The sequence below is a fragment of the Phyllostomus hastatus genome, unplaced genomic scaffold, assembly GCF_019186645.2.
Source record: "Phyllostomus hastatus isolate PE091 unplaced genomic scaffold, TTU_PhHast_1.1 phas_contig_98, whole genome shotgun sequence".
In the NCBI taxonomy this organism is placed as follows: domain Eukaryota; kingdom Metazoa; phylum Chordata; class Mammalia; order Chiroptera; family Phyllostomidae; genus Phyllostomus; species Phyllostomus hastatus.
This window is the reverse complement of record NW_025333999.1, coordinates 1,392,233-1,408,247: the sequence shown is the minus strand read 5'-3', so window position 1 is coordinate 1,408,247 and position 16,015 is coordinate 1,392,233. Positions and strand designations below refer to the sequence as shown.

Below are 16,015 nucleotides of genomic sequence, written 5' to 3'. Positions count from 1 at the left end.
GGTCACTTTCCAGTTCTCTTAGTAGACTGCACTTCCTAAAAATTGTACAATCTGTGAGCCGCCCTGTCTTCCAACTAGAAAGCCCTCCCGAAAAGGGACGCCAGGGCAGGAAGCAGAGTCCTCGGGGGCGAAAGGGCCCAAATCTGGCGACATAAATCCCCAGGAAGCTAGTCCGGCCCAGCGCGCGCTCGCTTCCACCTGCCGCGCCGTCGGGCGCCGCGAGGAGGTGGGGCTCAGTTGTTGCAGCCAATGAGCGACCGTGGCGCTGGCAGCTGCTGATATAAAGGGCTGGGGGCGGCGGCTGCGCGGCCCAGATCGCGGAGCGCGCTGCGCGGGCCGAAGGGTGGGAGGGAGGGCGGGCGAGGGGAGAGGACTGAGCACCCGGAACCGGACAGGCCGGGCTGAGGGACAGCGGCGAAAGGCTGAGCGCCGCGATCTCCGTTGGGAAGCGCAAACTCCCCGGGCCCCGCGGGGCCGCGCAGGGGGCGTTCTCAGTCCCGCGCCCGCTCCTTTTCATCTTCTGCCGCCCGCAGACTATCCGGGGCTCGGTTATCCGCGCGCGCGCGCGCCCCCGGGCTCGGGCCCGTCTCCGGCCCTCGAGGGAGCCGCCGCCTTCACCGACACGTTTGCAGCGGTCGCGCCTGAGGCCGCCCGGGTAGGACCCGGGCGTGAGCATCGAGTGCCCCCTAAGGAGTGCACGACCCTCAGAGCCGCCCTCAACACGGACCGCGCCCGCCGGGCACACAAGAATGGTCACTGTAGGTATTCCCCTGTCTTTAAGAGGGAATCTGGTCGGGTGGTCAGGAAGGGGTTAGACACAGGCTCCGTGGAGATGGAGGGTGGGGGGGTAGGACCAGGCCTAGCTAGGCCCAGGTTGCGGGGGGGTAGGACCGAGCCTCGGGGCCTGAGAGTGGACAGGGCCGCGCCCAGAGTGCTGAGGACGCTTAGAGTTTGGCCTGAGAGGCCTTAAGGAGCCAAGCTGCAGTTCAGGGGGCATCCTAACGATGCCAAGGGAGCTGGATTGCCCCCCTCAAGCAGTCTGAATGGGGGAGGTGCCGCCGCGGCGGACGATACCTCCTATATCCAGGCCCGGACCCCGCAGGCCTCCCAGGCAAACGCAGGGCCCCAATCACTGGTACTGGGCCAGGACAAGGCGGCAAGCCTTTCCTGAGAGACCCGGGGAGCGGGTGGCGTCGGATCGCGCTCCCCGGGCCTCGACCGCGCCCGGGATCCGGGCGTCTTGTCCTCCAGCCAGTCGACCTTGCGGCAAGCGGGGAGGGGAGAGGAGGGGGCGCGCCCAGAGGCCCCGCGGGCCCGCCGCTGCCGCGTCTCTTTGTTTCTCGGTGCTTCTTCGCGGGCCGTAGCATCGCGCGGGCGCCCAGGGCTGCGGGGTGGGGGAGGGGAGGGCCCACGGCGCAGGGGCTTCCCGCCGGCTGGGCCCTCGCCTCCCCGGGGATGGGGTAAGGGACCAAGACAGGCCCCCTAGGCCAGTCCAGGAGCCCCACCCCACCAAGGCTCTGGGCCTCGGGGTGACCTTGAGCGCGCCTGCCCGCCCGCTCTACTCGCCCCGCTCCCGTGCTTTCAGCAGCCACGGAGCTGGTCAGCTCCCCAGCGCGCGGCCACGCCCGGCTAGACCACGCCCCGCCCCGCCCATCTAGGCCCCGCCCCCAGGGCCCTGGGGGCCCGGCCTCGCCCGAGCCCTCGGATTTCCACTAGGCAGCCCAGGCGTCTCCCGGGGGCGGGGCTGGCCAGTTCTAGCCCCACCTCGGCTCCTCCCCCGCCCCAGCCGAGCGACTCTGCTCCCCGCGCCACCGCGCGTCCTTTGTCTGGTCCCGGCGCCCGGGCCTCCTTCTTCTGCTCTTCCAGTCTCTCGGTTCTCTGTGTATGTCTCTATGCATTGTGTCTCTTTCTGAGCCTCTTTCGAGTCTTGGCGAGCACAGTGTGTGGGGGATGCTCAGCACTCCCTCCTGGACCCTGGGACCCGCCCACCTGGCTCTGAGGAATGAGGCCCTAGAGGCTACACTTTCCTGCTGTGTGACCTCAAGCCAACTCTTTCCCCTCTCTGAGCTTCACACTGCTCCCCCAGGTCCAGGAACATGATTGTGGCTTCTTGAGGACCCTCAGAACCCCTACATCTATTCCTCTGATCTGCTTCCTCATTTGAAAAAGGGAAAGTGATGCACAAAGAGGAGAGGGTGTGGTCAGAGGTCACCGGAGGGCCTTGGAGGCTTGATTACTCCAATGGAGGGCACCCAGGCTGAGACCCCCATGGGGACAGGCTGGAGGAAGTGAGGGGATAAACTGAGATGGTAAGAGCCCTGCATGGAGGGAGATGCGCACAGAAGTGAGAGGCTCAGTTAGCACCACGTGGTCGTTCAGCCTTACCACGCTCAATGCCCTATTGTCACCGGTATCCAGACATCTGTCGCTATGACTGGGGCCCCAGGGTACAGCTGGGGGCCAAGTGGATCAGACACTGGGGGGTCTACACAGTGAGTGACCATAGGTATGTTTACTGCAAAATTCCTATGCCAGCTGTATTCAGTGGTGCAAGAGTTGGACAAAGATTGAGAGAGGAGGAGATAAAGAGTGGTTCAGAGGGGAGAAATGAACAGAGTGGGAAAGAGAGAAATGGGGGGAAAGAGATAGAGAAACAAAAAGAGGAAGAGATCCCCAGAGGAAGAGCTGCAGAGTGGGAGGGAAGGTTCCATTGCTTCCAGTCAGCATCTGCCTATCCATCCAAGGTCCTCTGCCCCACTGACTTCACCCCTCCATCCCTGGCCTGGGACAGCTTTCAAAGTCCCTGTGATCCCCGTGTCATCCCAGGCCACACATTTGCTGCGGACTGGAGCAGGGTGGGTGTGATCTCCACCAATCTGATCCCCATTAGTGGCTTAGATGGCTCAGCCACGGAGGAAATATATGCGACATTGATCCCACTAAGCCCTCGCACAGATGGTGGTGAGATTCGCAGGCTGAAGCTCAGGATCCCAGGTAGAAAACCCCCACTCAACTCTTAACTCCCTTCAAGTTGAGGACAGCATTTGGGGTAGGGGGAACCTGTAACCCAGTAGGGTTTGGAGTTATCTATCTGATCAGCAGTCAAACCCTGAATGCATCACCACCACCTCACCCAGTCACCCTGGGCAAGTCACAGGTAACCTCTGTCCCTTAGTTTCTCCATCTGAGAAATGGAGAAGGTAATTCCACCTTTCCATGTGGTTTGTGGAAAGTCAGTGAAAACTTTGCATTCTCAGAGCCTGGTACATAATAGGTATTCTAAAGCTGAAACCTGAAACTGGTATGTCCTGTGTACTGTTGAAAGCTTGTCAGGCTCCCATAGCAGACATTATCAACTGATCGCAGAACTGTTTCACTGAGCCTGGGGAGGAATTCAGAATCCATCTCCATATATGGGTGAACTCTGTTCCTTTAGTAGAGGGACAGAAGCCCAGAGAGGCGATGTGAGTGTCAGAGAACACATAGTGAGGAGGGGGAGGCCAGCAGCTATCACACATGGTGGCACCCAGTAAGTATTTGTTGAATGAGTAGGAAACTCAGCCAACGCAGTGTGTTTATACAAGTGATGCTGGGGGCCTGGCATAGGGTGGATGCTCAGCTTCAGTTTACTATTATTATTTTTACTGTTATTGGCTTTTTCATTAAGAAGGTGGGCTCTGGCGTTCAAACCCTGGATTTGAAGCTTTGGTCTATCACTTGTCTGCTGCCCTACCATATACAAATCCTACCTTTAACTGACACCCAATTTCCTCACCTGTCAAATGGAGAAAAGAGCCCCTAACATTCAATATTTGGAGATTTGCCTAGAAATTCTCACATAAAGAATTTTTTCCGGCATATAACAGGCACTCAATACATGGCCATGTTATTAATAAAATATTAGTAACATGGAGACAGGATGCAGATCTGTGGAATATGTATTACTACTTCCCTGCAGGTGCCTGTGGCAGACATTGCTAATCAACCCAGTGCATGTTTCTTTTCAGCCTGGATGTGGCTTCAGAATAATTCTCCAGGCAGCCAATCTCAGCCTATTGGAGATGCAGGGGAGTTGAGTTTCTGTGCCATCCTTTTAATACAAATAAATGGAAAGGAAGGAACAGACCAAAGAACAGCTAAGCTTATCCCTGAAGACACACAGCTACAATGGGCAGAGCTGCCCCAGTGCATTGGCCACAGTCATTAAAAATAGCTCTGAAGTCCAAGTCAAACAGGTTTGAAATAGAGTCCCTCATTTATATCCCTCAACACTTCTGAGCCCAGTTTCCTCACTTGAAAAATGGATGATGTTTCGATTCCCAGTCAGGGTACAAGCCTGGGTTGCAGGCCATGACCCCCAGCAACCGTACATTGATGTTTTTCTCTCTCTCTTTCTCCCTCCCTTCCCTCTCTAAAAAATAAAATAAATAAAATCTTAAAAAAAAGAAAAATGGATAATGTGTTGCTGTCTTTCAAAATTGAGAGTTTTTTAATGTTTTTAATTGATTAATTTTAGGGAGAAAGAGAGAGACAGAAAGAACCATCGATTTGTTGTTCCACTTAGTTATGCATTTGTTGGTTGATTGTTTATGTGCCCAGACCAGGCATCAAACCTGCAACCTTGGTATGTCAGGACAACACTCTAACCAACTGAGCTACCTGGCCAGGGCTGAAAAGTTGTTGAGAGAAATAAGTGACATGACACCTTGAAGCCCATCACCCAATGCCTAACACATGGGTAGACGCTCAATGGACTGGGACAATTATTAATAGCAGGATTATGAGGCAGGGATGGTGGGTGTGACAAACCTGTTTCCACTTCTTGTGGTTGTGCCCATGGCAGACATGGCTAAGTGATCCCAGACCACTTTCCGTCTGCACTGTGGCTTTAGATCCTTCCCAAGCCGCTGTGACAGTAATTTGAAGTTTTCAGCCAAATGGAGCAGAGGCCCAGAAGCATTAAGTAGCATACCTGAGGAAATAGAGCTGGGAATGTTAGAACTGGCACTAGGCTGGCAGGAGAAGTTGAAAATACAGAGTCTGGATCAGAAAAGCTTATGTGCAAACCCCTGTTCCACCATTTATAGGCTGAATAGTCTTTGGTAATTTTACAAACATCACTGAATCTCACTTTCTTTATCTGTTGTTTTAGCTCAGGCTGCCATAAAAACATCGTAAACCAGGTGACTTAAACAACAGACATTTATTTCTCCTAGTTCTGGAGGCTGGGAATTCAAGTTCAAGGTGCTGGTTGACTCAGTTCCAGGTGAAAGCTCACCTCCTGGTTTGCAGACAGCTGTGAACTTGCTGTATCTTCATGTGGTATAAAGAGAGATGCTCTCTCTCCTGTCCCTTTGAACAGGGCACGAATCCCATTTGTGAGGGTTCCACCTTCCTGACCTCACTACCTCCCAACGTCCTCACCTCCAAACACCATCACTTTGGGGGTTAGGGTTTCAACATATGAATTGGGGTGGGGGGGGGCACAAGCATTTAGTCCCTAACATCTGCTAAGCAGAGAGAATAAAACCCTCCTCTTTTTAAGGCTGTTGTGAATAAGAAAAGAAATTGCCTGTAGAGGGCTTTGCTCTGTGCCTAGCATATAGGGCACACTATTTAGGAACAATTATGATATCGTATTTTGGATCGGGGTGGCTGAGATTGTGTGTACCTGCTGACTCTTTATGATTCTGTGGCCACAGCAGACATTGCTAATAAATCAGTGGTCTTCACTACTGAAACTGGATGTGGCTTCAGATCTGTCTTACTTCATCCCTCTTTGAAGACCCTACCAATTGATTTGAGTTTTCAGGTGAGGGCAACCTATTCACCAACCATGTCCTAAGACAAGACCTAATGAAATGCTGTCTACTTCACCTTCCCATGCTCACGACAGACACCACCAGTCGGTCCAGCACTGCTCCCTTCTGCACCAGATGTGGCTTTAAAATTCTTATTAATATGATCCTTAGATATAAATTAGATGTATAATATATTTGAAAGCTGTTAAGAGAATAGATATTAAAAGTTCTCATTGCAAGAAAAAAATGTTTGTAGTTACGTATGGTGATGGATGGTAACTAGACTTATTGGGGTGATCATTTTACAATATATACAAATATTGAATCATTATGTTGTATGCCTGAAACTAATATGAATATGTCCAGTGTATTTCTATTAAAAAATAGATCTAGAAAAAGAACATTGAATAAAATTTCATCCGTTATTCTAAAAATTATATCATGTTAGGATGCTAGGAATAAAATTAAACATTCTTAACCTGATAAAGGCCGTTTACAAAAAACCTAGAGTGAAGATCATATTTATCTGTGAAATGTCTAAAGCATTTCCTTTAAATCAGGAATAAGGAAGGCACTATTATATTGTAGCCCCTGCACTAAGACAAAGAAAAGTAAATAACAGGTATAGACTAGAGATAAAGAAAACTGTCATTATTTGCAGGTGTTACGTTATACTTAAGAAAAAAAAAAGCTTAGTGGGAAAACTGCGGGTAAATACCCAGTGGGAAGTTTATGCGTGAAATGTCAGCACATTTGGGATAGGAATTGCCTTCGGTGGGAGGAAGGAAGTACAGGGGGAGGGAGGGGCATATGAGAGAGGGCTTCAAAACTAATAAAAATGTTATATTTCTTATTCTGAAGATAAAGATGTATATTTTATTATTAATATGGAAATACATAAGTTGTTTTTAGACAAACAGGCAAACATACAAAAGGGCATATATGGCATTTATATATGGAATTTTTCACAGTAAAATTATATGTTAAGTGCTTTGTTCAGTGCTCAGAGTGGGAGGGATTATTAGAATAATATGTTGTCCTCTCCCCATGTTCAAGCCCATATCAGACATGACTGGTCCCTCACCACTGAGCCCCTCCTTACTCCCCTGGTCCTCTGGGGACTGGGCCGTGAGCGGGTATGGCCTGTTGTCTCCAGCAGATACTCGGGGCCATGGAGTCTCAGGTGGCAGGGGGCCCGGCCGGCCCGGCCCTGCCCAATGGGCCACTCCTTGGTACAAATGGAGCCACTGATGACAGCAAAACCAACCTCATCGTCAACTACCTGCCCCAGAACATGACCCAGGATGAGTTCAAGAGTCTCTTTGGCAGCATTGGTGACATTGAGTCCTGCAAGTTGGTTCGGGACAAGATCACAGGTGGGGCTTCTGGCAGGTGGGGAGGTGGGGGACAGAGGCGATAGCCTCAGTAGTACAAGTGTAACGGGGCCAGGTGGGACTCTGGAGGTTTCTGAGGTGTGATTGGGAGAAAGGAGTTGCCCAAGGTGAGATGTCTCAGGGTTGATGGGACAGGTGGGACTCTTGCCTGGGGTCTAAGGTATCCTGGGGGTGGTCAGCCTCTTGCACCTGGGTCAGGAAAGATACTGGCAGGTCCAGGGCAGTAGGTCATTGTCTGGTCCTTCCCACAGGGCAGAGCCTCGGCTACGGGTTTGTGAACTACTCTGACCCCAACGACGCAGACAAAGCCATCAACACCCTCAACGGCCTCAAACTGCAGACAAAGACCATCAAGGTTGGTGCCCTTGTTCCTTGTGCTGCTTGCCTCCCCCCACCCCCACATTAGTACCCATTCTGACGGTCCCCACCAGGAGCACCCCCTTCATGCCATCCATCTTTCTCCATGGTTTATCCCCTAAGGGGTCTAAATCTCTCTTCCAAGTCTTCCTGGCTGGCCAGCCTAGGGTCCAATGGCTTTGCCTTTCTGAACTTCAGTTTCCTCACTTGTCAGTGGGGAGACTATTAGCCTCCACACTAAACTGGCATGAGGAGAATGACCAGGGTCCAGTGGGCAGCCCCCTCCCTGCCCTTGTTATGGAAATGGGGGAGGGGTGGGGCCCCATATGCCATCTGGAGCCTAATTAAGGTCTAGAAGGGCGGGCTTAGGGGTGGGCCACTCCCCGACCTTTGTGCAATGCCCCTCCCTCCACAACCTTCCCTCTCAGCAGCTGCAGCTGGGACCCTGGGAGCCCATGTTCCCTGGGGGTGGGGTTGTCATGGAAACTCCCCTCTCTAGAGTGTCTGGAGTGTCTGGACTCCACCCCACAAATCTGCTCCTGAACCCTGAGGGAAGGTGGGCTAAAGAGACACCCATTTGACTCTCAGTTTGCCATGGGAACAGAGGCAGAGGAATCTCTTCCTCTCCCTGGGGTGGAGGTGAGGTCATGACTTGATGGGTCTCTCGTGGCCAACTAGACCCAGAACCCCCAAGCATGAGGGTGGACCCCAGTGATGAACTGCAAGACCCTGTGTGTGGGTATGACACTAGGCTGTGAGACGGTGTTTGTTGGACACTGTGCCTATATAAGTAGCTGTCGTCACATTGGTCGAGCTATTACAGACTTTGGGCATGTTACTGTGTTTTCGGGATGTGCTATCTATTTGACAGGTACTTTGTCACACACTGTGACTCCAGCTGTGACCTGGCGGGGCTTCGTGGGTGTGTCTGGCTGTGACAGGGTGTTTGTGTGTCACAGTAAAGTTGTACGGGTATGTCTACCTGTGCTCCATTCAGGGTGGAACGTGTGTGATGTGGGCTTGTGGCAGTTTGACATGTGCCTGCAGCTCTCACTGTAATTATACAAGATCCTCAGAGTTGCCATGAATGTGGTCAAGGCCTTGTGTTACACTCTCACTTGGGAGCCACCATGACTATGCGTCGGATAGCACACTGTGGCCGTGTGTGTGTCTGCGTCTGCCGGGGGGCAGGGGGCTGTATTGTATGGTCAGGCCTGACTAGGTGTTCCAGCAGATCTGCCCAAAATATTTCCAGCCTCCCATTGTGTGCCAGGCACCTTCCTGGTGAGGAGGGGAGAGACCCAGGTTAGCATACGTCATGGAAGAACAGGAAACTCCCTGAAGACCTACTCTGTTTCTCACATGACCCCTGACCCCAGACCCCCACCCAGGAGCTCAGACCTCCCTCTTCCAGCCACCCCCAAAGAAGCCCTCACCCCTCAAAGCTCCTAGACCTCTAGGGGAGAATGAAAATTGTGAAGGACATGGCTGTGATTTTTAATTATCATTACAGAAATAATAGTCACTGATGTGTTTTCTCTTTTTCCTGGTGTGCACAATGGCATTAATTAGAATTCCCCCATCCTCTCCCTGAGCACCCGCCCCCAGATCCCCCCCAGCCCAATTTATCCATTTTGTTAATTTTTTAATTAGTTATTGCTAATGAAGTAACATGCCCTCACAACTCACAGCTCCAAACGAAAGCCAGACCCTTGACAATGACCCCTATCTACCTAGAGGTTAATTTAGAAGAAACAGGAAATAGAGGGGAGAGGAGTTCACGACACCCTTTGCTCCGCCAACTATAGGTCTGTCACCCTGTTAGCACTTGGGGGCGGACCCTTCGGCCGAGTTTCCAGGACATTGATGTGCACAATGAGAGGGGGTCGCACAACACGGGCTGCTCTATAAAGGGACTTTTTCTTCCCTCCGCTTCACAATACCCACCACTGTTTCAGGGAAATCAATATCCATGTCCACCATTTTTTAAACAGCTGCAGAGTTTCATTGTTGGGCTGGACCATACTTAATGACATGATTCGAATGATCGTACTAAAACATGACTAATTCTAAGAGAAATGTTTTGAAAGAGAGTAATGGGGGTAGGGTTCGGGATCCAACTCAGATGGAGGAGGACAGGGAGGACATTTTAACTGAGACCTAGAGAAGAAAAAGGGGGAAGAGAATTCTAGGCAGCGGGAACAGCCAGCACAAAGGCCCAGAGGCGGGACCTGGTGTTTGGGAAACAAGGAGGCCTGTGTAACTGGAACAGAGCGATCAAGGGGGAAGTAGGTGGAGATGAGGACCAGGGGCAACGAGGCAAGTGGTATATGGCCTGGTGGGCCATGGGAAGGATTTGAAATTTGAAGAAGGTGGGTACCATGGATGGTTCTGAGCAGAGGAGGGATGTGACCTGGCTTAAATGTTCACGGGCGCCCTCTGGCTGCTGTGGTGGGAACAGCCTCGAGAGGTGAGGTTGGGAGGGAGGACAGGGCAGAAGGCTACTGTACTGGTCAGGGTTAGCAATGGTGGCTACTGGGCCAGAGTGGGGAGACAAAAGTGGGAGAGGGTATTCAAATTCTGGATGATGAGGAAGGTGGAGCCGACAGGACTGACCGGTAGATTGGATATCGGTGTTAAAGTCAGATAGGTGTCAAGGACAACTGAGGCTGGGTCCTGAGCACCTAGGAGAACAGAGCTGCCATTACTGCGTGGGAGCAAGTTGGAGGAAGGTGGAAACCAGATGCCTCTGCACTGAGAGTGACTGCCATGAGGCCCCTTTCTGAGGTGACTGGAGGCAGGTGTCACCCCGCTAGAGAGCTCAGGGGCAAGGCTCGTGCTGGGGGAGGACATTTGGGAGCCGTCAGGGTTGGGCAGGTGGCTAAAGACCTGAAAGACTCTCGGGGACCCAGTGTAGTTGGGAAAAGAAGGGGCCAGTGTCCCAGGCTCACTTTCTGAAAGCGTGGGACGCATTAGTGCTGATGGGATGTCCAGCATGAGAGCATGAACTAGGGACACAGTCCCTGAGGTCTTCAGGGAGACATGTAAACCAGGCTCTTTTGACCTCCTCAGGTGCTAAGTCCCCCATCACTCTATGCAGGCAGGGCCACGGTCGCGTCCTCTCCCCCAAGCCCTGGTCGGCTGCAAACGTGGTGACCACTTGAGATAACTTGTTGAGAAAACAGATGAAGCATTTCTGCAACTCAGTGGTGGTTCGTATGTGGCCTCTCACTCCTCATCTGCAAAATGGGTGTTCCCCTCACACATGTCCACCTGACCCTCCCCCAGGTGTCCTATGCCAGACCCAGCTCTGCGTCCATCCGGGATGCCAACCTGTACGTCAGCGGGCTCCCCAAGACCATGAGCCAGAAGGAAATGGAGCAGCTCTTCTCCCAATACGGTCGAATCATCACTTCCCGAATCCTGGTGGACCAGGTCACAGGTCAGACCCCAGGGGTGGGGAGGGTGTACACCTGGTGGGGGCACTGGGTGGAGGCACCGTGGTGGGACCAAAGTGGAGAAGTGGAGAATGGCAGGGCAAGACTTGGGGAGCAGGAGGGGATCATCTGGGAGGAGGCAGGGTCCTCATGACACCCTCCACTCCTGGCAGGTGTGTCTCGGGGTGTGGGGTTCATCCGCTTTGACAAGAGGATTGAGGCCGAGGAGGCCATCAAAGGACTGAATGGGCAGAAGCCACTGGGTGCCGCCGAGCCCATCACGGTCAAGTTTGCCAACAACCCGAGTCAGAAGACAGGGCAGGCCCTGCTTACTCACCTTTACCAGTCATCGGCCCGGCGCTATGCAGGCCCCCTGCACCATCAGACACAACGCTTCCGGTGAGCCCCCTGCTGCCCCTAGCCCTGGACACCCCAGACCCTCAGGCCTGAGACCCAAAGCTTGCAGCTGCCCTCACTGAGCCCCATTCCCTCAGGGTGGAGGGACACTAGCACAGGCTCATATCCCAGAGTTGCTGAGGGCAGCAAAAGGCAAAAATGGGCTTCTGTCCGGCGCTGAGGCCAGGCCCTTGCATACAGCAGGTGTTGGGTATGTGCAGGGCACTATGAGTGACATTGTCAGCGTTTAGAATCACCTGATCAGGTCCACTTGGACTGCCCCTTTCTCTGGCACGTGACTCCAGTTGTCTGCCTCAGCTTCCTCATGCACATTTCATGAGTGCTCACTGCGTGCCAGGCGCACTCATTTATTCTGCACCATCACCATGAGAATGCGGTTTGTCTTCTCATCTGGCGGACGGGGGCCTGGAAGCTCAGAGTGGCCTTATCACTTGCCTTGCCCAGCCCAGCCACTGTGGTGAAGAGACTCAGACCCTCCTCTCTGGGGACCTGAGTCCGGCAGGGTGGGGGCAGGCAAGTGGGGCCAGGCAGCCCAGAGAGGGAGGATGAGGGCGTGGCAGGGCCGGCGAGAGGCGGTGCTGGAGTGCCTACGGTCCGTGCCAGGCAGTGTCCAGCCGAGCGGGCGGCGGGGGCAGGGCTGGCACTGCTGGCCTGCAGGGTGGGGGCAGGGAGGGCAGGCTAGCTGGCCTGCATCACAGCCGGGACATGCCTGGAGGCCACCAGTGACCACCCTTTCTGCTCCACAGGCTGGACAATTTACTCAACATGGCCTACGGAGTCAAGAGGTAACAGTGCCCCCACCCCACTGCCCCCACCCCTTGCTGTCCCTCCTTGGACCCTTGCCCTGACAGATACCCCCTCCACCTTGCCCCCGGGACAGCCATCTTAGCCATCCCTTGCCAGGGAGTCCCCTGCCAGGGAGTCCGTTAAGAGATTTGGGGGCTGTGGAGACTAGTAAATGCCTACAAAGAGCTACTGTGGAATTTGAGCCCAGGAGCCCTGTCCATGACCTCTCCGTGGCCTCTCCAGCCCTGTGGAAGGCAGGCAGTGTTGCACGGGTCACAGCCATGCTCCTGGTTCCCATGTTAAGCCTGAGTTCCACCTGCCACTGTTGGTGGTCCTTACTGAGCGTCACAGACTGCCCCACTCTGCCCTGTGGTCGGGGATGAACCTCAAGGCCCCCACGACATTGTCCACATCCTGGACCCTGTGAAGGTCCCGAGTGTATTGAATCGTGAGCTGTGGCGCACAGGCTGAGTGGAGGCTGCTTGGCTTGTGACTGGGTACCCAGCGTGGCCCAGCCGGACTGGGTCCCTCACAGTACTTGGCACATAGTGAGCGCCCAATAAAAGGTCGCTGCTTTTATGATTATTGTTACTGTTATTAATTAACTCAGTCTAGTGGGAAAGGAGACAGATAGATGAACAGTGATGAGGACGGAGAAGTGGGCAGAAGGGGTGATGGGGCCCAGAGGAGGCCCAGCCCACCTGAAGCGGCAGAGTGGAAGTGGGGCCCCTGGCAGCAGGAGCGGCCCCTGCAAAGGCCTAGAGGAGGGAGTGAGCAGTTAATTCCAAGACTCCACCCGTCTGAGTGGAGCCATGTGCCTACTGTGTACTGGGAGCTGTTCTGGGCTGGGGCACCACAGAAAACAAAAGCTTTTAGAGAAGAGGGAGCCGACTGTAAATGCACGATTTAAATAGGAAAAGGCCAGAGGGGGGCAGAGGGAGGAGGTGACCCTCTTATGGGTCAGAGGAAGTGTTCAGTTGTGCTTAGTCCTGAATAACAGGAGGGAGACGCTTAAATGGCTACACTCACATCTGGACTCCCAGCGCTGCCCTTCTGGAGTGGGCCACCAGGCACATGGCCAGGTGGCCAGTAGGACAAAGGGGACAGCGTGGCCGAGGGCAGCCTCAGGATGGAGTCAGAGGGGTAAGAACAGGAGTTGGAGGGGAAGATATGCCAAGGAAAGTGGGTAGCAGGGGTGTAGGGAAGTAGTCAGGGTCAACAGAGCTAAGGGCCAAGTAGAGCCGAAGGTCATGGGGCCAGGATGTAGTTTGGGGCTTAGGGCAGGATCATGGGTGAGGGCCTGATGTTCAGGGACGGTCAGAGGTCAGGAGAAGGTGCAGGTCATGGTGAAGATTGGGGGCTGGTGTCTCAGAGCCAGTGGGGCAGAGGGTGGGATTATAGATGGAGGACACAGCAGGATCAGGACAAGAGTCTCAGGGACAAGGCATGATCAGAGGTCATGGTGATATCAGGGATCACGGGATCACAGGAGAGTCGGGGGCATGCCGGGGGTCAGGGCAGAGCCCGCGTGACCCCCAAAGTAGTCCCCTGTCGCTCATCGCCAGGTTCTCGCCCATCGCCATCGACGGCATGAGCGGCCTGGCGGGCGTGGGCCTGTCGGGGGGTGCAACGGGTGCTGGCTGGTGCATCTTCGTGTACAACCTGTCGCCGGAGGCAGACGAGAGTGTGCTGTGGCAGCTGTTCGGGCCATTTGGGGCAGTCACCAACGTCAAGGTCATCCGCGACTTCACCACCAACAAGTGTAAGGGCTTCGGCTTTGTCACCATGACCAACTACGACGAAGCGGCCATGGCCATCGCCAGCCTCAACGGCTACCGCCTGGGCGAGCGTGTGCTGCAGGTGTCCTTCAAGACCAGCAAACAGCACAAGGCCTGAGCCACTGCCGCCCTCCCCACCCTCCCCGGGCAGCAGAGAGAGAGAGAGAGAAAGAGAGAGAGAGAGAGAGAAGGGGCCCGAGAGAGACAGCACAGGCAGACCATGAACGGCACGAGGCCCTGCACCCCTGCGGAAGCCACAGGGTGAGCACTCGGGCTGGGAGGGTCTGCAGGCAATGGGGGGTGCCTGGGGGTCCCCCACCCCATCCTCCTGCCCCTACCCCAGGCTGGGCTGTTCACTCTCTCGTCTTGGTTTTGTTCATGGCGATGGTTTTTGTTTCTTTTTTCGGCTAAAAAGAAAGCAGAGATGTGCCCCTATCCAACCCTCAACCACCCTCTGTGGGATGGCTTTGGGGGGGTGCTGGTGGTTTCCTCCAGGCCTCCCCAGTGCTGAGGTGAGCCTAAGTGGGGGAGGAAACAGGTTTAAAAATCCCCAACAAAGCAAAATGTGAGAGGGGTGTGGGCATCCCTGGCCCAGAGCCCCTCGGTGGAGTGTGAGGAACAGGGTGAGGGGCTGGAAACAGAAACAAAATGAAAAAAAGGGGGGGTGGGAGGGGAAGAAAAACTCTATTTTTGTAAAAAGGGAAAAAGACCTCGTGGAGAATTTTTACTGGGGATTCTTGAACTTGAAAAAAAAAAACAAAAAAAGACAAAAAAAAGAAATATTTTGACAGGCTATGTTTACCAACTGGGGCAAAGACAGGGAGCAGGGCTTGGGGGCTGGCGGGCCACGGGGCCACTGAGAGACACTCCCCAAAGGAGCACACAGCAGTGCTGATAGACCCAGAAACACGACCTGGACACATTTAGGGATCAGCCAAACTCAGACATGTAGCAGACAAACACATGGATAAAATGTAGAATGCTGGTGTGGGGCCATGTAAACATGGCGACTGAACATGGACGTGGACGAAGGCAGCCCAGGCAGCCGTGGGCCCTGGCACATTAGATATGCAGATATTTCCAGGCACACACATGAATACATGAAAGTGGAGACAGACACTTGGAGACACAAATCTAGACACTTGTTGGCAGAGAAACAGACACAATACACAGATGCCCGTAGCATCCCTCAGGCCCAGGCAAGAGGTCCCAGTCCGGTTCCTCCAGCCAGGCCAGCCCGGCCCCCGCCCAGTCCTCAGCCCCACTCGACCCTGCCCTGGGTTCTCTGCAGAGCTCTCTTCTGGCTCATCCGTGGTCCATGCCACCCATGAACACAGGCGTGAACACAGCATCCATGCATCCAGACACACGATACCTCGTTCACTTTTGGCATCATGCTGGGCTGGAAGCAGCAACCCCCAACACTTGAGGCCAAAGGACCCCCTGTCCCTAGGGCTGAGCCTACCCTGGGCCCAGGCCCTGGCCCATGAGGCTGAGGGGGAGGCCGGGCCCTGAGCCTCCCCCAACCCAGGGCCTCCTCATCAGGCCCAGGGTGGATGGGCCCAGGGGCTCAGCCCCGTATTTCCTTCCCATCCACTCGTCACCCTCTTTCAGTTTGTTGGGTTTTTCCGTCTTTCCAGATGAGTGTGGGCAGTGGACGCAGCCCCCATTCCGAGCCCCAGCCCTGGCTTCTGTCTCGATTTTCCAGCCCCCTAGTTTTCATTCTTTGTTAACGAGAAACTCCAACAGAAGCCAAAGGTCAGAGCCCTTGCAGCCCCCCACCCCCACAGTGGGCCCAGTTAAGAACTGAAAATTACAAACCCCGATTTTAAATTCAGTTGACCTTCCTCCGGTGTCCCTGCTTTGGTGTCTGGCCATGGCCCCATCTGACTGCCCAGCTCTCTCTCCCCCACCCCTCCCCGGTGTTTGTTATTAAACGTCTGTGGAGCTTCTGCTGCAAGGAACAAAAGGAAAAAAAAAATCAAAAAAGCAACAAAAAAACAAACAGAAGAGGAGAAAAACGACAAAAAAAAAAAGGAAGATAA

General features: G+C 54.0%; 1 protein-coding gene across 4 annotated transcripts; it reads left to right on the top strand.

Moving 5' to 3' along the window:
• Positions 1–377: 377 nt before the first annotated feature.
• ELAVL3 (ELAV like RNA binding protein 3) lies at positions 378–14,607 on the top strand. 4 transcript variants are annotated; one of them, XM_045853192.1, is made up of 7 exons: positions 378–758; positions 6,961–7,177; positions 7,447–7,550; positions 10,841–10,994; positions 11,163–11,388; positions 12,153–12,191; positions 13,737–14,607. In XM_045853192.1, exons 1-7 carry the CDS (start codon positions 750–752, stop codon positions 14,086–14,088), a joined length of 1,101 nt encoding a protein of 366 aa, XP_045709148.1. In that variant the 5' UTR covers positions 378–749; the 3' UTR covers positions 14,089–14,607. The 4 variants fall into 4 exon arrangements, with proteins under 4 accessions (XP_045709148.1, XP_045709149.1, XP_045709147.1 ...); XM_045853193.1 differs by having other exon boundaries at positions 6,958–7,177; positions 13,758–14,607; XM_045853191.1 differs by having other exon boundaries at positions 6,958–7,177.
• The last annotated feature ends 1,408 nt before the right edge of the window (positions 14,608–16,015 follow it).

Excerpts from the sequence above, each read along its gene's own strand:
- ELAVL3 (XM_045853190.1), top strand. The coding sequence starts at position 6,940 with ATGGCCTGTTGTCTCCAGCAGATACTCGGGGCCATGGAGTCTCAGGTG. Across the intron at positions 7,178-7,446 it reads GGTTCGGGACAAGATCACAG|GGCAGAGCCTCGGCTACGGG; the intron begins GTGGGGCTTCTG and ends TCCTTCCCACAG. Across the intron at positions 11,389-12,152 it reads CATCAGACACAACGCTTCCG|GCTGGACAATTTACTCAACA; the intron begins GTGAGCCCCCTG and ends TCTGCTCCACAG.